The 26,684-nt window shown below is 44.4% G+C and overlaps 1 protein-coding gene across 1 annotated transcript; it reads right to left on the reverse strand.

Moving 5' to 3' along the window:
• Positions 1 to 1,339: 1,339 nt before the first annotated feature.
• OXTR (oxytocin receptor) lies at positions 1,340 to 23,563 on the reverse strand. The gene is made up of 3 exons (XM_077325268.1): positions 23,367 to 23,563; positions 21,680 to 22,967; positions 1,340 to 5,231 (listed from the first exon to the last, which is right to left on the reverse strand). Exons 2-3 carry the CDS (start codon positions 22,599 to 22,601, stop codon positions 4,984 to 4,986), a joined length of 1,170 nt encoding a protein of 389 aa, XP_077181383.1. The 5' UTR covers positions 22,602 to 22,967; positions 23,367 to 23,563; the 3' UTR covers positions 1,340 to 4,983.
• Between the last annotated feature and the right edge of the window lie 3,121 nt (positions 23,564 to 26,684).

Genomic DNA, 26,684 nt, shown 5'->3' on the forward strand with positions numbered 1-26,684 from the left:
GCAGGTTTTACCATGAACATATAAGACTGTTGAATTTACCATGTTCAAAGGTGTCCAATGGGAGCCAATCACCCAGCTAGTTCAGCTCATAACAAACACCTGCAAACAAGTGCCAAGCAGTGTAGCAATTTGCATCCCGGACTCTGCAAAATTGCCTGCTATCAGCATTAGCAGGGTCTCCGTAGACACACACCAAAGGGTAGGATTGTATTAAAACCTGGCATTTATTTATGACTGATATATATGATTTGTGACTGATTTAATTGTCTACTTAAATAATTGCCCGCTGAGCAGAGCAATTATGCAGAAAGGGTGGGGAGTAGCACAACTCAGTCAAGTGGTATGAGAATGTACCTGCACAAAAAGCCAGTTAATCTGTACTGCATGGCGAGGAAGGAATATAATGAAGCAAGCTGCTGAACTGGCATGGAGGGGCCAAGCAACAGTCAAACCAGCCCTTGAAAAATTAGCTCCCTATACACTACTGGTAAATAGGAGATGAGCCTAACTGTTGGTTGCTCAAGAATCCCGAAAGGATTCTTTAGATCTTTCTTGACTCTTTAGCCAGCAGGCAGTTATGTTTAGGAACCCTGGGGAATGTAGTTTGAGAGTATCTGTCATAACTAATGACAGACATCCCAGACTATATTATATTAGGGTGCAAGGATGCCGTTCTGCAACACAACTCCCCAGCATTTCACCCTAGCACCCTATCTCTTTAGTTCACAGGGTTATAGACCTGCTGTTGTCCTTGTTGTTATTTACATTTCTGTTGATGACATGAACAACATTTTTCAAAAATGATTCTTACCTGGCTACCATGTAGTTTTAAAATCTATTCCAGTTTGGCGTAGTGGTTAGGAGTGCGGACTTCTAATCTGGCATGCCGGGTTCGATTTTGCACTCCCCCACATACAGTCAGCTGGGTGACCTTGGGCTCACCACAGCACTGATAAAACTGTTCTGACCGAGCAGTGATATTAGGGCTTTCTCAGCCTCACCCAATTCACAGGCTGTCTGTTGTGGGGAGAGGAAAGGGAAGGTGACTGTAAGCCGCGTTGCGCCTCCTTTGGGTAGAGAAAAGTGGCATATAAGAACCAACTCTTCTTCTTCTTCTTCTATTCCTTCTTTCAAAGATTTTGAGAAAATGAAACTGGATGCAACCATTGTGGCTCCTGCCCCCACTTCCTCTTTTGGTGGTCTCTTACCCCCTATTCCTCTATGTGCTCTGGCCAGCAGGACCATTATTTTACCCCACAGTCATCACGGTGGGAGCAAGAAGACTTGCTAGAGAAATTAAATCAAGAGGAACCGTTTACAAATCTGATAAGGCATGGTATGGTGCACATTTGGCACATTATTTGTCCCATTTACTGTACATTTTACATTTACATTTATTTTACATTTTGTGTGAAATGCATTTTGTTTCTCCCACCCTCCTGGTTTGACATCCATGTTTTCATTTTTTTTCCCGTCTTAAACAAAACATAATATTTACATATAAGTTTTTTTCCCCATAGTACTTGCATGATAAAGTGAGTTACACAGTTGCGAAGTTATATCTACATCATATTTATCAAAGTTATCTACAATGAAGTTATATCCATCATAAATAAAAGCTTTTTGAATGTCACCATCAAAGAATTTATGCTCAGATTTAATTTGACAGTCACTGAGCTGAGTCCGATCTTCCCCATCAATCAACTGAACAAGATTCAGGTATCACAAGAACTCTTCGAATATGAAAAAGTTGCATTGCTCTGTAAAGAAAGTCCTGTGGACATTCATGTTGGTAACTGATGGAGTGACTCCTGCACGCCAGTTCATTCTCCTGAATCACTGTGATCGTGTTGTCATTTCGATGCTGGTCTATAAAAGACCTCTGTGGAGCTGTGCTTTGGCCCAACCTCTTTAGTGCATTTTCTGGAGTAAAGTTAGCTTACATAAGATTAGCTCTTGTACAATATTCACACAAATTTCCCATTCACTGAGAGGAGGGGAGGCTTAGAAGAAAGGTTTCTGAATCCAGACCCACTGAGTTGATTACAGCACACTGCGACACTCTGGAGCCAGGCCTGCCGTCTCCATGACTACTTCAGCCATTGTTGGGGTTCTCCGTTTTAAACAAGATTGTAATCTCAGAACAAGCCGTATTATTCATTCAATTGAAAATGTATATCCCACTCTAGGCTTGTTTAAAAGTACAAAAACCAAAACCTGCTCAAATGTATATTTAAAATATAGTAAAACTAAAACAACCCCACACATAGGGCACACTAGGAGGTCTATGATCAGATCCCACAATGTCTCTCATTTCCTTTAAGACAGTCAAAGGCTTAATGATCCATCTCTACGATTTTCAATGAAAATCAGAGGACTCAAATGCATCACCCATTTCAGCACTTATTTGTTGCTACTCGAAGGCAATTTAAAATAAAGTTGAATTCAGTCCTATGCACACTATAGGATCAGCGTCTATGCATGCAGCAGAATCACATGGCAGCTTCTCCTGGACTGTGTGTGAAGAATCTATGGAGCAGACATCAATTTGCTTCCTAAAAATTATTTTTAAAAACTCTCCTGTGCAGAATTTGATGCTACATATCCTTCAGGTGTTCCCTGAATGTTCAAGTATTATCTGAACACTGTAGGTTTGTATTGACACTGTGCACTACAGTATTACAGTAGATATCTGTAATATTTTAATTTCAGAGGGGAGTTATCTTGGCATGCACTAAAACAGCTAGATTTGAACCCAGTAGCATCTTAGAGATGAACACCATTTTGGGGGTATAAGCTTTTGAGAGTCAAAGCTCCTTTAAAAATAGTTCAAAAATTCTATTGGGAAATAAAAATTTCAGAATTCTGCGTTTAGATATCTAATTCCCAAGTGTGACCCCTATCTGCCAATATCTATATCCACAGATTAGGTGGCTCCCTAAACTTGCAGAAAAATATGAAAGGTTTAAAAATTGCATTGGGGTCATTTTCGCCAAATATGCATGATGCAATCATCTTTGAAAGTTCCAGCAACAGAGGCTGCTGTTGTGGGAGCAGGGAGCCTAAGAGGTGCTCCTGGGCCCAATCTACCTGGAGCCATGCCAGGCAAACCACTGAAAACTGGATGAGGGTGGTGAAAATCAAGGGAGGAAAGCAGCAGCAGAAGGTCTCAGCAAACCCACCTGAAGCAAACCAACCTGGGTGAGCTAACAGCCAAAGGGAAACCTGTCAGGCCTTCCTGGAGCTGCTCCAAGCAAGCCAGCAAGGGAGGTGAGGGAAGCTCGGCTGGCCCCCCTGCAACCATTCCAGGTGAACTATTGTGAGCAGCAGAGGGAAGTCTCAGTGGCCCTCCTGCAGCAGCTTGGGGTAAGCCGCCAAGGGCTATGAGGGTGAGAGGGAAGCTTGGCAAACCATCAAGAGCAGTGTGAAGAAAGTTGGTGGGTCTGCCCAGAGATGCTCCTAGAGAACCGATGAGAGAAGAGAGGGATGCTTGGCTGGTCTACCCGGAGCAGCTCTGAGCAATCTGGCAAGGAATGGGATGAGGGAGTGAAACCTTGGCTGAGGGAGGAAGCAGACAGAGAGAAAGAGATAGTGCAGAAGTGGGGAGGTAGAAAGAGAGTGCTGGGGTATTAGCACAGAAATAGAAATTTATGGGGCAGAGAGACAGAATGAGAGTGATGGAGGGCAGAAAGAAAGTTTTAACGAGGGGACAGAAAGACTGAGAAAGAGGAAGTGATGCAGTAGAAGGCAGAGAGAATGATAGGCATGGGAGAGAAAGTAAGTGAAGGGGTGGCAGGATGGAGAAACATTGAGAGTCATAGAAGTAGGGGGAAAGGGGAAGAAACAAAGGAATGCCCCCCTCCCTGCAAGTTTCTTGTGGATCCCACTTGGATTTCTGATTGTTTTCTTTGGCTATAGGAATATAATTTATAATATCATTTATATATCATTAATATCTCCTTTATGAAATATACTCAATGTACATTAAAAAAAAACCTTTCATGTTTAGATTGCCCAGAACCACTCACCATGGCAACTTTTTTATTGTCTACTACGAATCAATCTGGTAGTAGGGCTTTCTACATATTGGAGCCCCCAATTTGCAGTGTATTCTGAATGCTCCAGTCCAGGAGAATCGACACTAGCTGGTTCTGCTGTGCATATAGTTTGGCAAGAAAGCCAACCAATTTCAGCTGGCTAGCACGCCACTGCTCTTCTCATGTCCTTCCGGATGAAGGTGGACACTATATTTGTGACTTCACTGACCTATGTTTGTTAAAGTATAGCAAAAACCCCTACCTTATTAATTGGCTTGGATCCCATGGCAAATTGCTACCAATGAAAGGGATTCCCACCCTTGGAAAAGACTTCCTCACCTCCTCCCACCCCCCTGTTGCCAAAATGATCCCCAATATGCTGCCCCTGAGGGACAAGTAGTGTTGACTGGTCTGGGTTGGGAAATACCTGGAGATTTGATGGGGTGCAGCCTGAGAAGGGTGAGTTTTGGGGAGAGGAGGGACTTCAATGGCATATAATGCCATAGAGTCCACCTTCTGAGGGGGCCGTTTTCTCCAGGTGAACTGATCTCTCTCACCTGGAGAGCAGTTATAATCTTAGAGGATCTCCAGCCAACACCTGGAGGTTGGCAGCACTTGGGTCCAGATACATCATGAGACTGGCAATTGGAGTTCTGTGGTGGAAGTAGAACATCAAGAACCCTCCCTTACTTTTGCAGACAGAGGGACCCATTCCCAAACATTCCTTGTGTTAATGATTGTTTTCCTGTTATCTTGTGTCTCAGTTAAATAATGAACATCCTGCACACAGTTTTAATATAGTTTGTATACAACATGTATGTTTGTATGTATTTACATCCAAACACCTCCGTTTTCTGCTGCTTTACATCCTCAAGCATGTTCATACTGAAGTCAGACTGCCCAACTCATGACGTACTTCATGGAGACCTGGGTTGTCCTTCTTTCTTCATGCTGTGGACGGCTGTGTGAAGCTCCTCTGACTGGAACTTTTGAGACTCAGGACAAACGTGGAGGAGTTGCTTTTCTTGCTGACGCTGAGGTCACAACCTTGATGTGATTTTAGATAGCGGGAGGAGCAGCAAAGGAATCGGTGCAAGAGGTCATGGAAAAGATGACCGGTGAAAAGCATGTAGATCCAAGGGTTGCAACAGCTGTTCAGACTCGCCAGGAGTGTAGTGATTATGAACGGCAGTGCTATCAAAGGAAACACATAAGAAGGGAATCAATAGCGTGCTGTTCTGTGGTTTTTCAGGAAAACAGAAATCACCTGGGTGCCCAAGGTCACGAGAGCCAGAGAAAGATGGGAGGATCCTGTTTACCAAATCACAGCTCTTATTGACGATATGGTGCAGACACTGATAACAGAGAGAGATGGTGCAAAACATGCATCAATAGACACTAGATGTGTGTCAGGGCTGCCATTTTACCCCCCCTTCAGGAAAAATAAACAGAAGTCTTGTGGCACCCACAAAACTAACATCAATTTATTCCAATACAATTTTTGGGAGTAGAGCTCAGTTCCACAGAAGTTTATGCTGGAATATAATGTTGTTAGCCATTCAAGTGCTATGGGATTCATATTTATTTTTGTAGCACATGGTGGTAGAAGGGCTGGCCCTACTATTAATGTCATGATAGGCCTCCAGATGGGACCTGGGGATCCCCTGGAATTACAGGTCATCTCCAGACTACAGAGATCAGTTCCCATGGAGAACATGGATGCTTTGGAGGGTAGACTCTATGGCATTGTACTACACTGAGGTCCCTGTCATCCTCAGGCTCTATCCCCAAATCTCCAGGAGTTTCCCAATCTGGGTCTGGCAACCTTATCCTCCTTCATCCCCTGCAAGGGGCGGGAGTCAGGGGAACATGGCAACCCTCGCTATGAGGCAGTCTGAACATTCAGTCATAGCTTTAAAGATAGCTTTATTATGAGTTATTTAATAGGTATATTTATACCAAAACTTGGTGTGCCATATGTGCTTGCTACTTCAGGCTGTGTTCCAAAGTCTCTGGGGCTTTCCAGGGGTCCCTTGATCATATAAAGGTAAAGGTAAAGGTATCCCCTGTGCAAGCACCGAGTCATGTCTGACCCTTGGGGTGACGCCCTCTAGCATTTTCATGGCAGACTCAATATGGGGTGGTTTGCCAGTGCCGTCCCCAGTCATTACCGTTTACCCCCTAGCAAGCTGGGTACTCATTTTACTGACCCTGGAAGGATGGAAGGCTGAGTCAACCTTGAGCCGGCTGCTGGGATTGAACTCCCAGCCTCATGGGCAAAGCTTTCAGAGGGCTGCCTTACCACTCTGCGCCACAAGAGGCTCTTTGATCATACAGAGAGGTCTAAAGCTTGGTGTAGAGGTTAAAAGTGGCAGCCTCTAATCTGGAGAACTGAATTTGAATCCCCATTACTCCACATGCAGCTAGCTGGGTGACCTTGGGCCAATCATGGTTCTTCCACAGCTCTCCCACCCCCCACCCCCACATACATACCACACAGCGTATTTGTTGTAGGGAGAGGAAGGGTCGGGGATTGTAGGTTGCTTTGAGACTCCTCCAAGTAGGAAAGGAGGTACAAAAAAAATAGCTCTTCTCTAAAGCTGAGGGTTTTGTTTCCGGGTAGACAATTTAGGAAAAACAATCAGAGAGGTGGGGGAAAAAACATGGTGCATTCAAGAGTGAGGAAATAACATTTTTTGCAGGCATTTTGAAAAATGCTTTGCTTATATCTGTTAAATTTACCAGCATCTTGATTCATTCATTCAAAAATAAATGATTGATAATCCCACTGTGTCTAATCCAGTTTTACTGCTCATGGAGAACTGGCAGACTACCCCATATCATTTTTAGGCATGGGTTTCCAGATGTCCCACTTAACACGCAAGATAAATTATTTCCAGATATTAAGACTATAGAAGTTGGTCCTCATCATCTGTAGAAAAACCAAGTTTACAAAGTCAGACTTTCCCACAACTTTGAAAGCTTTCCATTCAGCCTCCCAAACTTTCACCTTTCTACTTCCCATATTTGCCCATTATCTCTTATACTGCAATGAAGCAGTGGGGTCTCACAAGAATCAGTATTAGGGCTGGTACTATTTAATTTATTCATCAGTGTTCTGGAACTAGAGGTGAGTAGTATAGTGGCCAAATTTGTAGATGACACCAAATTATTCAGGACTAGGGGCCAAGCCCGTTGCATTCAGGAATACAGCGGGCACTAGATTGGGGGTGGGGTGGAAGAACTTTGTGGATGGCCTCTCCGTCCCTCCAGAACCTGGAAAAGCTTCAGGCTGGAAACCCCCAGGCAGGGAACTCACCAGCAGGGGCAGCTCTCATGCAGCAGGGATCTGCAGTCTCTGAACCTTGGAGGGAAGGGGGTGGTCAGGGGTGGGGAATGAAAGGTGATTGGCTGGTTGCTGGGTAGACAGGCAAGCCAGTTGGAGGAGGAGGCACTTAGGGGCGGGGCAGCTGCCCTCAGTGGGTGTTTAGCGCTGAGTGGAACTTAAACCTTGAGACCGGCTCCTTCTCCAAGGCCTTACCAGAAATATATTATGTGGAACAGATGGTGAAAACCAAAGCTGACTGTGAAGAGCTCCAAGGGGATCTCCGCAAACTGGGTGAGTGGGTGACAAGGTGGAAGATGAAGTTCAGTGTTGCACACTGGGACAAAAATCTTAGTATAGTATGCTGGCTACTGCAAATACTGCATCCACAATATAATGTATTTAAGCAACAAACATCTACCACGAAGCCAAAGCTGTATTTGCACTGGCACAGAGGCGTTATGGTTTGTTCTTTGTTTGTTCTACAATAAAGGTGTCAGAGTGCAAACTACAATAAAGTGCAATTATTGGATGATTGGTTGCCACTGTGTAATGTTCAAGGGAATATAGATCTTTTGAACGGTTGTAGCTCACGGGGGTGGGGGGGAAGAGAATCTAAAAGACACTTCCCATGCATTAACCACTGTTAAAATTACCAGTCATTTTGCCTGTTTAATGTTAGGATGTTCTTTTGTGAGGGCTTCTTTTACACATTCATGGCTTAAGCAGAGACATTTATGCTAAAAGAAGAGAAAGTTCCTGTAAATTCTCCTTCTATTGGCATTGAATGTTATATAATGTCCCTCCTGTGTTACTCTTATCCATTTAGAATCACTGGGGGGGGGGGGTGAGAAAAGCTCAACAGTTTCATCGTAACAAATAAGTTGCAACAAAACACTACAGCAGATTGTAATATAATCTTTCCTGGTCTTCAAAAATGAATAGGCTGGTGACCTCAATCATCCCTACAAAAACTTCAGCAATCTCAACAGGTGACTGGAAATGTTCAAAATACGAAGAAGTAGAAGGAAGTCAGGATCAATCGAGTCCCAGTGGGGAATCTGCTTCAGCCTCATGACGTGATGAGGCCCAAGATGGAACCAGGATGAACAGCAGGATGGGCAGGGAAAAGGCTGCAGCGGCACCCCTGTTTTATGTGACCTCACACTTCCTACCTAACCTGAACCTCAAGTGAAAATAGAGGGCCATTCAGCTTTTTGGCAGTTGATAGGCTCGAAATGCAGTGGTTTTGTTTTAGCCACACTCTGTGGTGTTTGCTGTGCACTGTGCAACAAAGCAATATGGTTTAAGGCTCTCAACCCAACCCCAACAACCCTGAGATGCTGAACTGACCTACCCTACCCCACTCCCACCAGTGCCAGGGGGGGACCTGGCAACCCTAACTTGGAACACTAGTTAGGACAGTATTCACTGGTGGGTTTAGGGTCCAACAGGATTGGGGGGGGGGGCTCCTTCCCCATTTTTAGCGGGATTGCGGAGATTGGGTTAGTTTACAATGAACCTTGCCACCATTCTTGCCTTGTCTTCATGAATTTGTTAAGGATTGGGGTTTAGGGCACCATGTTTTATTGTTCTTATTGTACTGGTTTTAGGGGATTGGTTTTATGTGACCTGCCTCGAGCCTCCGGGAGGAGGCGGGATATAAATTAAATGATGATGATGATTAACCGTGGGATGAAATTAGCTTTTTTCATTTCATTGGCAACAGGTAAAAGGTAACATAATGCAACCTACTTGATCTTTGTTCATCACAATTAATTAGGTCACAGCTCATGCCATGCAGGAAGAGGGACTATAGCTCCTGAACCTGTGACTCAAAGAGGCACTGGAAGAGTAATTCATCATAGCAGTTGGCAGCAAGAGCCAAATTGGCTCTTTGTGATGGATTTGGGGGGGGGGGGGAGATGAAGCCTACATAAGAATTGGCATCAATCCCACCCTCTTCCCTTTGACCATCAGAGATAAATCATCAGAATGAATTGTGTCATCATCCATGTCAACAGCATCCTGAAGCAGCAGGATGGTGAGGGAAATTTGCCAACTCAAGCTTCTCACAGTCTCTGGCTTAAAGAAACTGGACAGATGGGAAGTACCTTTGAACCCTTGACACCCTTATTATCCCTAGAGTTCCTCAGCTAGCATGCTGATGACACAGCCGGGAATCCCTTTGGCATACTTACAGTGACAGGTAAAACAAAGAGCAGTTTTGAGGACTGATCTGATATTTTAAATCAAGACAAGGTTGCCTGAAGAAATTTGCAGTGGGAGGAGGGTTGCCAGCTCTGGGTTTGGAAATACCTGGAGATTTTGGGGGTGGAGCCAGGAGTGGGCAGGATTTTGGGTGAGGAGGGACCTCAATGGAGTATAATGCTATGGAGTCCACCCTCCAAAGCAGCTGTTTTCTCCAGGGGAACAGATCTCTGTCACCTGGAGATGAGCTGCAAAACCAGGGCTTCTCCAAGTCCCACTTGGTGACTGGCATCCCTGTGTGAGGCACCATTTCCTAGGTCTTACTCTGAAAGCACAAAAAAGGTAGAGGAAGGTCAGTGAACTATTATCCACTTGCACCTCTGTTATATGGAGTTAATAAAAGTACAGCCTTTAGTATCATGTCTGTGGCCTTCATTTTGGCAAGGAGGGGCTAAAACAACACAAAGAATGCCGTTTCAGCAAAGCAATGGATATTAGCAGGAGGTAAGTTGCAACCAAGACAATGGTGACATTTAGTACAACTGTAACAAAAACAAAACCCTGACCATTTCTGCACGGTGGCATCACCTCCTGCTTGCAAATGTTCGGTTGGAAACCATGTGTTTGCAAGCTTTCTGATGGGAGACCCCTCCCATGTTTTCCCACTGCCTCGTTGTGAATTTTGCCTCCAGATGAGGCAGCAAGACAAAACAAAGTGAACTTATTCCCGCCCCCCTGCTCTTCAGCTTATCAATCACTACAAGCCATCAATCCCAGAACAGGGGTTGTTTTGGGGACTCAAACTTCCTCCCCCTGAGCCACAAAATTATTATTTTTTAAATGGCACTTACGTGTTGCTATGTGGTAATGCCACAACACAAGAGGATTTTTTTAAAAAAATAACACTTTAGCATTGCTATGGAGAAATGCCACAATAAAACATTCCCCTCCTTTTGGGGATTCTTGGTGTTTTGGTCTCTACTTATGTTTGGGTAGATTTGTAAGAGGCTGGCCATGGTAACTGGACCCCAATGAATGATTTTGTGTGAACACTACGACTTAAAAACGAGGAGCATGAGTGCCTAGCTGATTGGGAGAGGGCTGCTTCATCACACGTCCCCCTCTTTTCTCTGTTAAATCCCAAATGCCAGAAAACACAAACGGGGATGTGTCTTGGCTGCCCATTCTCAAAATAGATGAGGACAGAACATTTTATTTTAACTTGGGGAATGTAGTTTTGTGGTCCTGCAGCAACACAGACCATGCCATTTTTTTCTTGCGAGCGGGAAATGGAGAGGGGAGGGGAGGGCGGGTGTGAGGGTGGGACCATGCTAGAAAGACTGTCACATGTTTCTCCCTCCACATGGGCTTGCCCCTGGTTGCTCCTCGATATGAAACATGATAAGGAGTGGCAAATCCGGTTTGGGTGATTTTCCTCATCGCAAGGAAAATCTGGCCAAAACTCAAGCCAGCCCCTGGGCAGCCTCAGGTTGCTGATGATGTCATATAGAAGTAGCACAAAAACCCATCAGCAACCAGAGACTGTCCAGGGGCAAATTCCTCATGTGGAAACTGTCACTATGTGTCTGTTTCTGTTAGTATTTTGACTAATCAGTATTTCTCATTTATTTGTTTAATGTTAATTATAATTTGCTATGGACTTCAGGTTTTAAAACTAAAACTCTTAAAGCCACTCACAAGACAGAGAAAACACAGAAGCAGGACAAATTGAGGACGATACCATACAAATGCTCCCCAAAAGAGCACTACTGTAAGCAAATCAACAAGGAGAAAAATATTTCTGTGGAAACAATCTTACTCAGATTACATGGTTAGGGATGAAACATAGATTTCAATGTGTCCCAGAGGATCCTGGGATGAAGAAGTAAAAATATATAAGCTAGCAGTTCATCAGAACTCTTTCCTTAAGAGAGTTTTTATTCCCATGATTGCCATAGGGATAGCAAACATTGTTAACAGACATTGTTAATGCTCAATATGTTTGTCACACAGCTAAGCATAATACTGCAATATCCTGACAAATACTGTCTAAGGAGCTGAGGCAACTTCATATCCTGGTACCTATGGACAAAACTTTGCAAATGTTTTATAGTAGATGTCATAGAGACAGCATATCATATAAGCAGGGCACCCATGAGAACTTGTGGAGGATATCTCATTTTCCTCTCCCACTATTTCCCAAAGGCCTCCATAGCCTCTTTTCTTTTCTCTCCTTCCTACCCAGCAGCCCACCTACCTTTACCTGTCTTCCTGTCTTCAGCTTTCCCTCCTTCTAACCCTCTGGTACCCTCTTCATAAGAAATCTCTGGCCAAGTTGTGTGTTCCAAGATGCTGGGCTGGGCCCAGCGGCACAAAGCCAGCAGAGCCGGGCCCAGTTGTGGGTTGCAAGCCAGGCCTGGCCCCATTGCTTGGTGGGGAACCTGCAAGGAATTGTGTGGAGAACCTAAATTTTTCTTGTATTTCCCCTCCCTACACTATTTCCTCTATCTCGCCTCCTGGCAGACCCAATGCCCTCAACTTCCCTTGCTTCCTGCATTCCTTCCTAACCACTGACCAAATTACTTTTATCCTCCACTATATTTATTTACTTATTTACACCCAAACTTTCCCCACAATGGTGACCCAAAGCTTCTAACATCGTTCTCCTCTCTTCCATTTCATCCTCTGAAGTAGGTGAATTCCCAAAGCAGAATGGGGATTTGAATCTGAGTCTTCCAGCTCCTAGTCTGAAACTTTATCCATGTCACCACCTTGACTTTGATATGGTAGATGCTATTGAACAGTAGCAAGCAGCCAGGCCTGGCTACAACTGTAAGTCAGGTGGCAGCAAATCACTTGGTGATTGCCGCTGAGCCTGGATGTAACCGTTCCTCCCTTGATGTCCAGAACAGCCCTGGAAAGGACCTTATACCTTTGCCATGTCTTTTACTGACAAAAACCAAGGCTTGAAGACTAATAATATTTTTGTTATTTCTTAACAACATGTGCTGATGTCATTCATTTCTTTAAGCTACAGGAGCTGCTTCTATCATTTTGAAGGGTTTTAACTAAAGCATTTCCTTTCAGCTTCAGACTTTGGGGCAAATCTAGAGCTTTTCTCAGATTATTAGAGACATCTGTCTTGGCAGTTCATCACCCCAGTCTCTGAAATGGAGTGTCCAAAGATGAGGCCATATTAAGGATTGAGATATTGATTGTAAAACATCTGCAAAATAATTTATGGGAACTTTGTTGTTAGGATAAATGTCGCTGATTGAGCTGAAAATAGACACAAGAACACTTCACAAAAATACATATTAATTACGAGTTAGCAAAAAGGTGGGTAATTTTAACAGGAGCTAATACCTAGGAAAGTTCAGCCAGCTGTTTCTTGTTAAGTTTGCCAGTAAGTGCTCAATGTGAATCCAGCCTAGCTTGCTTTGCAAGATTGTTGTAATGATTACTGCACATGAAGCACTTGGCATACATTAACGTGCTAAAAAAATTGCTAGCATTGTTATGAAAAGTCAAAATTATTTGTGGATCTCCCACTATTACAATTAATCTCCAGACCACCAAAATCAGTTCCTCCAGATAAAGTGGCTGCTCTGGAGGGTAGACTCTTTGGCATGGTACCCTGCTGAGGCTCTTCCTATGTCAAAATCCCACCCTCCCGAAGCTCCATCCCCAAAATGTTCAGGTATTCCCACCCCAGAGCTGGCAACCCTAAAAACCTGGCATTTGCTAAGGGGTATAAATGTGCTTGAGTAACTGCTTCAATATGGTCCTTTGGATCAGGTGGTATAGTAGCCATAGCTTTTAAAAAGTGAAAAACAGTCTCCATATGTACAAATGTTTAAGCATGTGCTATGAAATCTGAATAAGCCTCTTGTGGCGCAGAGTGGTAAGGCAGCCGTCTGAAAGCTTTGCCCATGAGGCTGGGAGTTCGATCCCAGCAGCCGGCTCAAGGTTGACTCAGCCTTCCATCCTTCCAAGGTCGGTAAAATGAGTACCCAGCTTGCTGGGGGGTAAACGGTCATGACTGGGGAAGGCACTGGCAAACCACCCCGTATTGAGTCTGCCATGAAAACGCTAGAGGGCGTCACCCCAAGGGTCAGACATGACTCGTTGCTTGCATAGGGGATACCTTTACCTTTACCTTTATGAAATCTGAAGAGTGTGGGACAAATGTACCAACACTTCTGATGCACAGTCATTATGCTCTGTCCAGAAAAGCTCTGTAGAACCCTACATGTCAAAGAAAGTAAACATTATTTCCATAAGGATGCTGGTAGGCAGAGTGCTTTGCATGGTGGGTTGCTAGCTGATGCTTTCTCCAGCTCTTTGAAGAGCAGCATTTTTCATGGTAGCACAATCCTAAACTTATTTTCTCCAAAGCCAAATTCTCTAGTCCTTACAATTGTGACTTTATTCTTCTCCTTGGACCAATTCTTTTACAGCTTCTTTTCTATTGCCATACAATGTGGACTAATTACAGGTGATCAATTATGGATCAATTTCTGCACTTGCAAAAAAAAAAGAAAGAAGGAAAGTAAGCCTCAACATTCAGAGGCAACACCAGGGAAGGCCTTGACATCTGTGCCTTGTTGTTGGCCCTTTATGACAACTGGTTGGCCAACTGTGTGGGACAGGATGATTAGTTGGGCCACTGGTTTGATCCAGCAAGGCTCATGTTCTTACATTAAGCCAGCAAACAGCCTAGAAGCTATGTGATGTGCAGTAGGACTAGGACCTGACAGACCCATGTTCAAATGACGATGAATTGTCAACAGGCCAGGAGGAAAATGCCCTGTCCCTTTTAATAGAAGCCTAATGGGATGTGATTTATTTTATTTTATTTACATTATTGATATTGTGCATTTCTCACAGGGACTCAAGGTGGCTTACGCATAGTGAATCAGTGCAATCAACAAAATGAGATATCCAGTAAACAATGCATTTGCATCCTAGAAATCTGATGCTGGAACTGCCAGAAAGAACTGAAGCATAGCTTAAATATTAACATGACACACTGAGTGGTACAGAAATTGTATGATACCTCCATGCCACAAAAAAGTGACATCTGCCCACCCCCTCTTATTAAGTTCCTCCACAAGGAACAGGACGTCTCTCTCCAGGAGTGTAAGCAGCCCTCCTATTTAGTTTAAACAGCCTTATGGGATTGTTGTTGGGGTATCATGAAGGAGAGGAGAACTGTGTACATTATTCTGAATTCCTTGGAACAAGAGCAGGATAAAAAAAAGTGATCATTTAAAACCACAGCTATAAATGTATCTGCTGAGAAACCCTGGCTCGTTCCAAAAAACTGAAAATTAAGTCTATTGTTAGGAAGCTATATCTTCAAGAACTAGAAAAGGACAGGGCCACCACTGAGTTACTTCAGTTACTTCAGTTTCCTCTGGCCACAGTGTGGGCCACTTGGAGCTTTATCCTGCTTAGTTAGATGACACACTAGCCAGCATCTTATTTTCACACCATCAGAAGAGCCACACGTACAAGGTCATACAGCAGTCCCTTGACTATCTGAGAAAAAGATCTGTAAAGACACTCTTAACAATAAGCCACTCTTGACAATGAATGTGTTTGACTTGTAGCACCAGACTGCAGGTAAGGAAGTGTTTTAAAGCCCTTTTCCTTGCAAGGGTGTTACCAGTGTTGTCAACCAGAGAGAAACTACTAAAGGTCACGCTGTGGGGAGGCGTCATGGGCAATTACATTTAGTGAAAGTTCAAAGGAGTCCCTGAAAGCTCTGGAAAGTGCTATCTTTTATATCACAGCTGGATTTGCAATTCCATAAAAGAACTGCTGCATTTGGATGCTGATCAGCCATTTGTTCATCTCTGTTTTTGGTAGGGGTGCTGGCTCTGGGAGGGAAATTCCTGGAGATTGAGGGGAAAGGGGAGGTTTTGGGGTTGGGGGGATCTCAGTGGGGTATAATGCCACAGAGTCACCCTTCCAAAGCAGTCACGTTCTCCAGCGGAACAGATCTCAAATGACCTGATGTCAGCTCCCTCTCACTCTTTGGATGGGACATTCCTCCTGCAATCCTAAAAGCCCTTTATTCCATCAAATAAAATAGGACATTTCCGAATTGACCTGATTAAGGTGGCTCTCTAAATTCCATAGTGGAAAGGAATATGATTACCAAGTTCCTCTCAGGATAGGACATGGGTCTTTTATAAAGCTGACCAGCAGCTGTGAGACATCAACTGATATGTAATTAAGCCATGCCAGTACAGGGGTGAAATAGCCAATTTTAGGTCTATGGAGAGAACTTACTGAAACACCAGGCTATCCCATCTCACTAGTCAAAAGGTCAGTCTTTTGTACAACTGGATATGTACACTTGTCAGTGTTCTTGGACATCAGAGACCATTTCCATACAAAGAATATGTTCCTGGACAGCCTTCAAATGTTGTTGGTTTTTAAAAACCCTCCACCTGATGTCACCTGCAGCCCAAGGCTGTCGAGTAGCTGGGTCGTGATTTGGCCATTTTTAACTCGCGATTTTGGTAATTGCCAAAAACTGGATTTACCACCCTAAATTGTGGGCCATTCCGCACTCGTCCAAAATAGCACAATGGTTACAAATTGAAATCACTACTGTTTTGCTGTTATGCACAATGTCGTAGACAATCTGCAACACTCCTGAAACCGATCCGCAAAAAGCGCTTTGTTGTAGCACTTTCAGGGAAATCCCCAAAAGTGGATTCACCCTCCAGAAAGCACTACACTCTTGCAACCAATCTGCAACACTAGCAGAAAGTTCTATGCGTTACCATTGTTGCGGTTTCTGCAAAGTCCCTCCCCCTAGCTCTCTCCTCTGATCTTCCGGTGAAGCAATCACCATTTTTTTTTCTCTGAGCGAGCGGAGATCAACGCACCAGCGAGCCTTCGTTTACCCAGCGAGGCTTCCCTGGCTGCAGAGCTGTTTTAAGTCACCAAGCACGAAACAACACACAGCCCCGTTTGCTGGGTTATTTTCCCTTTATTTTTCACTGTATTTTCGGCCGAAAATCACGCCCGTGCCGGGGAGGGGGATTAATTTTTTTTCACTCAGGGGGAGCGTGGCAACGATGAAACGGCAGCTCACCCGCCACCTGCTACCTAGATGGGTCTCTCCGTTGCAACGAATCAACGCAGATTCGTTGCAACGTGGTTTGTTTTTTTTTACTTCCTTAAAGGGAAAGGGGCCTTTGGGGATCATGATAACGACCGCCCATTGGCTGCTTGACGGCCAGGGGCGGGACGAGCTCAGCAATATCGCTTCCTGGCTAGCAATTTTTGCTGAGACCGGAAACCTGTGGGAAACGATAGAAACGCAACTGGATTCCACTACAAAGCCAGGTATGCATAACGACGAATTCCACTATTTAAAATGGCGTTTTTTCGTCCCGCAACCAATTTGCCACATAGATCCTGGTGCGGAATGGCCCTGTGTATCTCATTAGTGAGCAACCAGTGAGCAACCAGGGATAAGACTGTATGGAGGGGGAAACATGCAATACTCTTGGCAGCTTTTCCCGACCCTCGCACCCACACTCCCCTCACCATTTCCTGCATTGCAGCCCAACCATAAACGTACACTGTCAAAGGTAAAATAAAATCTATAAAGTGTCCATGGTCTTGAAGCCTCATCAGGAGGCATAAAGCCACGATGGGGCAGAGGGAAAATGTGGAAGGGGTCTCCCTGTGAGGAAGGTTGCAAATGCAAGATTTTCTAACCCACGTTTGGAAGCAGGAAGCTACTCGTGGTTCACCCCTCTGTACGGAAATGTTCAGAGTTTGGGAATGACTGTTCCCAAAAAGGATTTTTGTCTATTTCCCCCCTTAAAAATGACTAAAATAGAATGTTTCTGGTTCACAGTCTGTCACCTGCATTTTTAAGTGTGAAGGTCACCCACAAGATTACTTGCCCTGCTATTTACACTCTGTGTGAATAAATGGTAAGCAAAATATGAAAAGACATATTTGGATTGGCACATATCTTGTAATTATTTTTGGCTCATAAAGGACTATATTGGAGGTGATGCAATCTTTTGCACTGATACACATACACACACACATGCACACCCCTACAATGTTTTATCAGTCCTTTTTTCACAAATGACCTTTCCCCTCATCTTTCATTTTGCTGTTACCTCTGCTGGGAGATAAAATAGCATCTCTTCACTCTCCTACCTACTTTTCCCCCTCACTGTCCTCTTTTGGTATTTTGGCTTCTCTTGTGGACAAAGTAAATGTTGTCAAACCTCTTTTCATTAGAGGGTATATAAAAGTTTTCAAACTTCATAAGGCTCTTCTTCAAAAAGGCCTTTGTCTGCTCAGCCAATTAACTGTGCAGGCCCATAATAATTGCAGATAATTGTGATGAAAATCTCATTCTTGAGATGTTAAAAGGAAATAAACATTTTTTTGCTGTGCCTGTAGCTAACAAGAAGTTTTGGAGCTCCAGAAAATAGATATCTAACAGATTTTATCCTGCTCTTCCTCTGAGGAGCTCAAACCTATGTATATGTTTCTCTCTTCCTCCATTTTATCTCAACTGCAACCATGTGAGGTAGGTTACACTGAGACTGGTCCAAGCCTCATGGCACAGTGAGTACTTAGTGGCTTAGATCTCCTAGCCTTAGACTTTAACCAATACACCAAACTGACTAGCAGGAGATGAGGTACAATTTATCTATATATTTACTGTTATCATAGGAAAGTACAGTAAGCAATATGGCCCCCTCACACACAATATTGGGAACTAATAATGACATAAAATAGCAAAGATTTATTCATTTGGGTGGGCCTAAACTAGTTGATGTGTAAATATGCCTATGCGCAGAGTGGTAAGCGGCAGAAATGCCATCTGTCCATGAGGTTGGGAGTTCGATCCCAGCAGCCGGCTCAAGGTTGACTCAGCCTTCCTTCCTTCCGAGGTCAGTAAAATGAGTACCCAGCTTGCTGCTGGGGGGTAAAACGGTAATGACTGGGGAAGGCACTGGCAAGGCCACACTGTATTGAGTCTGCCATGAAAACACTGGAGGGCGTCACCCCAAGGGGCAGATATGACCCAGTCCTTGCACAGGGGATACCTTTACCTTTACTTTTAGATATTTATACCCAACTTTTATCCCCAATGGAACCCCAAAACATCCCCTTATCCTCCTCCATTTTATCCTTGTGACAACACCACTCTGAGGTACCTTGGGCTGAGAATGACTGACCAAGCATCACCCAGATGGCTTCCATGAAAAACTGCATTCAAACATAGGTCTCCTTCATCTTAATCCTACACTCTAACCACGACACCATAAACATCAGACTGAACCTTCACATGGAGTTGCCCAGTGTGGCCAAGGTCATGTGTGGATTAGAGTGGATGGGACTGTATCTGTCCCACTATCTGGTCCATTTTCAGCAATAAGTGAAGGATTAAATGGGGGGGGAGGAGGGACTGAAGAAGCTGTATGAATGGATCGCCAACATGTTTTAAATAGTTAAATAGGATTTGGGAGGCTGCAATTTTCCTAACCAATACCAGCATGCACTGTGCATTGATTTAAAAAAAAAGAATACCCATGATATAAACAGAAGCTTCATGGGAAACTTTATCCTCAGGGAAAGAGTGTGTGTGGTTAGATGAGTGAAATCCCTTCCCCATCTTCCATTGTAGCAACAATCGATGTTGGGGGCCCCACAGCTGTTATTGAACAGTAACAACAGGGCTGGAGACCAGTTCAAAGATTTTTTTTTCAACATTTTCTAAAGAATCAGCATGATGTGGTGGATATAGACATGCCAACCTCCAGGTGGGACCCAGGTTCCATCCCCAAATCTCTAAGAGTTTCCCAACCTGGTTCTGGCAACCCTCCCCTCCCCCACCCCATCCTTTTCAGGTGGCCAGGGAACACTTGCAACCCTAAGTAGACAGAGTGTGGGACAAAAATCTGGGACAGGTTCAAATCTCCACTCAACTGTCAAAGCTCACTGGTGGGCAGTCACTCACAGGGTTGTTATGAGAGGATAAAATGGAGGCAAGAAGATTGATGTTGTAATCCATTTGGGATTCCATTGGGACAAAAACAGGGCATAAATATTTACATAACTCCAGCCTGCATTGTCTCATTTACTGCCTGGGCATAACAATTTTTGCAGTCACTGGATCGTCACTGGCAAAAGCAAAGGGAAATACATGGGATTCCTGAGTGAAGAAGAAGAGAAGGATCAGTAAATCATCATTTTCTGCCTTGAGAAAAGTGCGTCCTTTATTTATTTCCTCAAATGTATATCTTACAGTGTCTTATTTCATCACCTTTATGAAATTTCTGGCATGATATACATAGGTCAGTCCCATTTGAATCCTTGTAGCAATCCTTTGAGGTAGGCTCTGTTGAGAAGATGACAGAGATCCTTTCTCCTGGAGGAAATGGATGCTTTCAAAAGATGCTCTACGGCAGGCTCCTGTCCAGGTCCCACCCCAAATCTCCAGGTGTTTCCTACCTTGGAGCAAGCACCTACCTCTCAATGCCCACCCTAGTGTGATATGAAATTTCTGTTTGTGGCGTTTGATCTGTGGTGATTCATTCACACATGACATGATGGCACATTCATCGAGTAATAAGCCTGCATGCATGAATCCCACAGACTCAAGGTGTTGCTCGGTAGGATTGATTTGGCTTGCCCAAGCCTGCATGCTATAGGTCAGGGGTAGTCAAACTGCGGCCCTCCAGATGTCCATGGACTACAATTCCCAGGAGCCCCTGCCAGCAAATGCTGGCAGGGGCTCCTGGGAATTGTAGTCCATGGACATCTGGAGGGCTGCAGTTTGACTACCCCTGCTATAGGTCAAACATTTCAGAGATTGGAAAGGTAACTTCAAACTACTTGGGTAAAAACTAGTGCTTTGAAATGCTACCCCAGCCTCTTGCCTCGGCTTCTCTCATTCAGAACTGAGAACGAAAGACTCCTCTGGGCTGCGAGGCACTTAACCGGTCAGCCATGTGCCCCTGTCACTGTTTTTTTCGGAGGGGCAAGTTTGGAACAAGTCTTCTCCATGACTTAGGGAGACGAGGTAGAAGTTAAAAATGAATCTAGTTCCGGGCAACTTGTGTCCATGTCCTAGAAGAGAACTGACCTAACAGCAATGACGCTTTTTACTAAAGACCATTGTCATACATTTGTCATTGTTTCAGACCCATGCAGCAACCCAAGTCTGGAAAACCATTCACAGTTAGCCTTCTAATCAGCTCTGAATTCACCAGTCACTGATGACAACCTGGCCACCCATTCACAAAATTCCTCTGGCTCCGTCATTGAGTCCCAGCATCAAGGAATCTAACAACGTCATCACCTGGTGGAGTATCCCTTCAGGACTGACCCAGTGACATTGCTGAAGCTGCATATGCAATAACAGAAGGCTGGACCCTGCAGTTCTGTTCTATGAGTGGCAGTGTTCTCCCCTGGCATGAGGAGACTTCCCTCTGACACAACAGCCTCACAGAAAGCATCACCGTAAGGGAAGCAGATCTCTGATATTCCAGATGCCTGCATGTGCATTGTCTTTACTCCTTACTTACCTTTTATTTTTATCACAGAACATCATTTCAGAAACACCCAAGCATCCCATTCTACATCAAGATGGGAAGGGAAAGAAGGTGCCAGGCAATTTGACCAAGGTCAAATAAATAACCCCCAAAATGTCAAAGTCTACATCTTGTCTTTGCTCCAGCTCATCATGCTAAGAAGTGATCTTCTACTCTGACCACTTAAATAGTATCAGAGGGTAGTTGTCCTGGTCTGCATCAGAATCTTGTAGATCTCTAATGTTCTATTGGACTCAAAATCAAGCTGTATCACTTCACTGAATCACAGAATCACAGAGTTGGAAGGGGCCATGCAGGCCATCTAGTCCAACCCCCTGCTCAAGGCAGGATCAGCCTAAAGCTTAAATAATGCTTCCTATTAATCAACTGCCCCGATAATGAGCTCAGCTAAAAATACATCCATATTTTAAAGAAATTATTGTGTGGCAATTCTGTGCATTTGTGGCATAAAGTTGGCATAGATATAGGATAGGAAAGGGAGCATACAGTACCTTCTTTTGGAGCATCCTCATCCCACACAATCCACATCTGCACAATGAAAAATGGTGTCCAGCACAGAATGAATGCTAGGACTATGATGAAGGTCATTTTCACAGTCCGGATCTTTGCTTTGGAAATGAGTTTCACGCTGCTGACCCTGGACAGGGTGCCCCTGTGAGAATGGCCAGAGGTCAGATTGGAGTTGTTCTCGTGGATGGTTTTCAGCCTCACATTCTGCCAGATTTTGAAGCTGATCAACCCATAGCAGACACTCAGCATGAACACGGGGATGATGTACACAGTCAAGGTTATCCAGGTGATGTAAGCTTTAGAGCCCCAGGGTTGGATGAACTTTGCCCAGCAATCAATCTCCCCATTGCCCACATCCCTCATGGAAAATATCTGGAGCTGGGGGATGCTGAACAGGAGACACACCATCCAAGTGAGGAGGACAGACAACCGGTCAGACCTCCTGTGTAACGACCTCAAGGGCTGACAGATAGCCAAGCACCGATCCAGGGACATCAACAGGAGCATGTACGTCGAGGCAAACATGCCCACCACCTGCAGGTATTTGATCAGGCGGCAGAGGTAATCGGGCCCATAGAACCGGAAAGTGATGTCCCAGATGAGTTGAGGCAAGACCTGGAAGATGGCCACAGCCAGGTCGGCGATGCTGAGGTGCTTCATGAAGAAATACATGCGGGAGTGTTTGTGACGGGTCGTGCGGATGGCCAGCAGCACACACAGGTTCCCGGTAAGGGCGAGGAAAAAGATGAGGCAGAGGACAGCCACCTCTACTTTGGCCACTTCCTCGTTCCTGATCTGTTTGGTCCTGTTCGTCTGACATGTCTCATTCTCCACAGTGGAGTTGTTCAGGGAGCAGTTATAAGAAGAGTACGGATCATTGCCCAATAAGCATGGAGAATCCATTGCAGACTCTTTCCCATCCAGTGCCTTCGGCTAGGTGGAATCTGAGGTCCGGGGGCCTCTTTCTGTGCACCAGAGTCCTCTTGAGAGCCTTTCCCCTCCGGGGGCCACGCCTTTCAGTTCTTCTATCCTTTTTCTGTAATGCCCTTTAGTCCCATTTGGGGTTTTGCCTCATATCTTCTTTAATCCAGCCCACACACTGTGGGGCTGGCGCTCTTCGCTCGTTTTTTCACATAGAAGGATGGCTGAGTTCTGAGCTTCCACCTTTCTTTGGCAGACTTAGCTGTCCTAATGAAGGCCGGCTACAGGGAGGGTCTCAGCATCCAGCTGTTATCTTCCCAACATCTTCAAGGTGTTCCTCCTGGACTCCTGCTCCAAGCACAGGGAAAAAAACAAGGCAAGGTGATTTGCTGGAAAACCACACTACCATTCATCCTGATCCTCCTCCCAAACCTTTCTCAAAACAGTGCTTAAAAAACTAACAAGCTAGGCACTCATTCATGGAGGAGGGTTTCATTCATTCCCACACTTCACCCCAGTTTACTTTAAAGCAGCGCAGAATCGTTGCTCATTGGCTGCCAGAGTCCCTGCGGAGCTGCAGTGTTTGTTCCAGCATCTTCATTTAAAAACGAAAACAAAAAACCCTGCATGCAGATAAAGGTGCTAAGGACCATGCCACCTGTCCTCCCAAAAATTACACACAGACCTATGCTGCACATATTAACTGCACACCCCTTTCCCAGTTGCAAAGGAATTCTACCTTCTTACCTCTAACTCGTCCCTTTCTTCTTGAAAACTCCTTGGCAGAAGGATTCTGTCCTCCTGTTTCAATGGAATGTGGAAGGCTAATCTTGCCGAGAGGAGATTATCCCAGAATTTCAGGTGAGTTTGGGGTCTCTGTGACACACATCTAGCTACTCCACAAGTTTGCTCTCAAATGGATCCAGGAGGACAGAGAAGAGGAAAGGGGAGGAGGAGCAGAAGCCGCCGTCAGCTTTCAGAGTCATTCATGAGCAAAAAATCTCTCTCCCCTCTAGATAGTGCCGCAGGTTTAGCCTTATCCAGTAGGTGGCGCAAAAGGCCACCTCTTCATCCCGCAGCCAAGTAAACTCGCAAGAAGATCTATTCAGGGGTTGGTCTGACCCTGCAGAACAGAGAGAGTCCAGTGGCACCTTTAAGACCAACCTGGTTATATTCAAGTTATAAGTTTTAGTGCACACATACTTCTTCAGAGAACAATGAAAGACCTTAGCAAGAAGACTGGTAGATTGGACTGAGATCTCCCTTAAGTAGAACTTGGCTGTCTGCTCTTCCCCCCCCCCCCTTTTTTTTCTTTTGGTTCTGAAGAATTAGGCACAGTATGTTTCAAGGTATGCGGCAAATAAGCACAGGGATGCAAAGGCGTTCAAATGTGTTTCCTGATTCCAAGATTAGGATTTTATTTGTCTTTATCATACAAATCAGAAAGCAGTTGCCAATCCACCCTGCCCTGGGTTGCAGGGCAACCTGCTTTTGCATTTCAAAACATGTTGTGATGTGGCTTGGGGGGGGGGGGGTCAGCTGTTAAGGAAGTTAATCAAAATTGCATAATCCCCTAGAATTAGGCTAAATTACTCTTTCAATCCCTTGCATTGTGTGGAAAGAATGGGCGAAGTTACATAAGGATTCCCAACTGCCACTTCCCAAAAGATCATTTTAGATCAATATTCACAGGAGAACGGAATTTACACTTGACATTTTTCAGACAAGTCAAGGTACTTTGTAGTGTCTCTCTGTTTCTTTACTTGTTATCTTTTTATATTCTATAACCCTCCTTGAATCTCAAACTGGCAATGTGACTGGGTTTCCTGAATATGTGGTTTAGAATAGATCACAAAGTTTCTGTCATGGATTGTCATAGTTTAGGGTGAGGGTGTTTTTTCCCCCTTAATGAACTATTCCCCCCCTGACTCTACTAACAAAAAATTGATAGCAATATTACCACTGAAATAGATTACTTATTTTTGAATCCATGGAATATAATGGCAAAAAAATGCTATCAAAGAAACAAGAGAATCAGGAACATCGGCAATGAAATATGGGAGAAAAGAAAAAGCTCACGGTGACAACATGAAAATGCAAAGGAATCCAAGGTGTACTTGTGCGTCCCTGATAGCTAGCTAATCCTGATGCCCCCTCCTCCTCATTTTGGTCTTCACAACCACCCTATGAGGAAAACTAGGGTGAGAAATAGTCAAAGGACCAAGACCACCTGGTGAGCTTCAGGAATGAGTCCAGATTTGAGCCTGGGCTCTTGTTGAACACTGTAAGCAGTATAGTACTACAGCAGGGGTATCGAACCTAAGGCCTATGGGCTGGCCTAACCAGGATTTATATCTGGGCTACAAGCAACTGGTCATTGTCTTCATTGTATTATTTGCATTATGTCATGGAAGTGGAAGGGTGGGTATCAGGGATACTTTAAAGAAACACTGAAAGAGTGTTAATGTTTTAAGCATGTTTATATTTTGAGTTTTAAAAAATCCAGTACCATTAATTGAGTTTGCCTGGGTCCTTTGTAAAGCTCAGTATCTGGCGTTACATTTTACGGCACACAAGGCCCGGCCCAACTGAGTGTTGTTTATGTCCGATTCAGCCCTTGTAACAAAATGAGTTTGACACCTCTGCCCTACCCCATCCAATCTCCAGAAGAGGTTTTGAAACTCTAGACTTCTTCATACGCGGTTCGCAGCAAAGACTGCTTATGGGACTCAATTCCCCAGCAAAATTCAGGCACATTTAGAGATGCTGTGTTTTGCAGCCTTCTGGTTCTCACTCTAATTTTTCTGATGCGATTCGGCATGTTTATAGTTTCCTCAACTCTCAAGGTTATTCTGAACTCAATGCACCTGAGCTACTCCAGGTATTCCCCACCCCTTAATTATTTAATCTCATTAGTAATTTTGCTCCATGCAAACAGAAGGCATAAAACAGTGCATTCCATGCCTTTCATCTAATTTCTTTCGTTAACTAGATCTCCTTCTCCCACCGGATCCTTGTAGTTTAAACCAGGGAGAGGCATATGGGTCCTCTTTGAAGTGGATAGATTAGATGTTGATTTTTTTATAGGAACAATTTAGTTGTGTGGTAAAAGCCTTGAGGGAGAGCCCCGTTTTTTTTAGCCAAGATTGGAGCTGCAGTTTAATTACTCTCTTTTTGTGTTGACAATCAGACGGCATAAAAAGAATGTCAAGCGCTAATGAAAAGTGGCTTTCCTATTTGCAGTGTTTACAGATGAGGGGGAGGCGAGGGAAGGCAAGGCAAGGGAAGGATGCAGCCCTTGGGGGTTGATTTGCAGTGCAGAAGAGCACAAACACACTGCTAGCAGACATCTGGGGGGGGAGTTGGGGGGGACGTTTGGCTGGATGAAATCTGTATTCCCCTGCCCTTGAAAATCAAACTTTTATAGCCCAATCTTCTGCCTTGAGGAAACTGTGACCGCAAATATATGCCTTCTCTCTTGTTGGCAAAGAGGATTTGGAACACATAACCCATCCCAGGGTGGTCAAGAGTATGTGATAGAAAGAGAATGGCACTCATACAAGGAAACTAGCATCTATGACTGGGGAAGGAAATCATTCATGAACTGAAATTTGCAGCTTCCTAGTGGTTTAAAACATTTATTTGCCCATATGTGGCCTAGAGTGGTAAGGCAGCAGACATGCAGTCTGAAAGCTCTGCCCATGAGGTTGGGAGTTCAACCCCAGCAGCCGGCTCAAGGTTGACTCAGCCTTCCATCCTTCCGAGGTCGGTAAAATGAGTACCCAGCTTTGCTGGGGGGTAAACGGTAATGACTGGGGAAGGCACTGGCAAACCACCCTGAGTCTGCCATGAAAACGCTAGAGGGCGTCACCCCAAGGGTCAGACATGACTCGGTGCTTGCACAAGGGATACCTTTACCTTTACCTTTATATTTCTTTTAAACTTTTTAAACTGACCACATTCTATAGGTGTCTGATCCAAGTCGTTCAGCAAATCTGTTTTTATATATTGCACAATCATGAGGGCTAGAAACTAGATCTTTTCTGTTTTTTTTTTAATCTTCAT

The sequence above is a fragment of the Paroedura picta genome, chromosome 3 (genome assembly GCF_049243985.1).
Source record: "Paroedura picta isolate Pp20150507F chromosome 3, Ppicta_v3.0, whole genome shotgun sequence".
In the NCBI taxonomy this organism is placed as follows: domain Eukaryota; kingdom Metazoa; phylum Chordata; class Lepidosauria; order Squamata; family Gekkonidae; genus Paroedura; species Paroedura picta.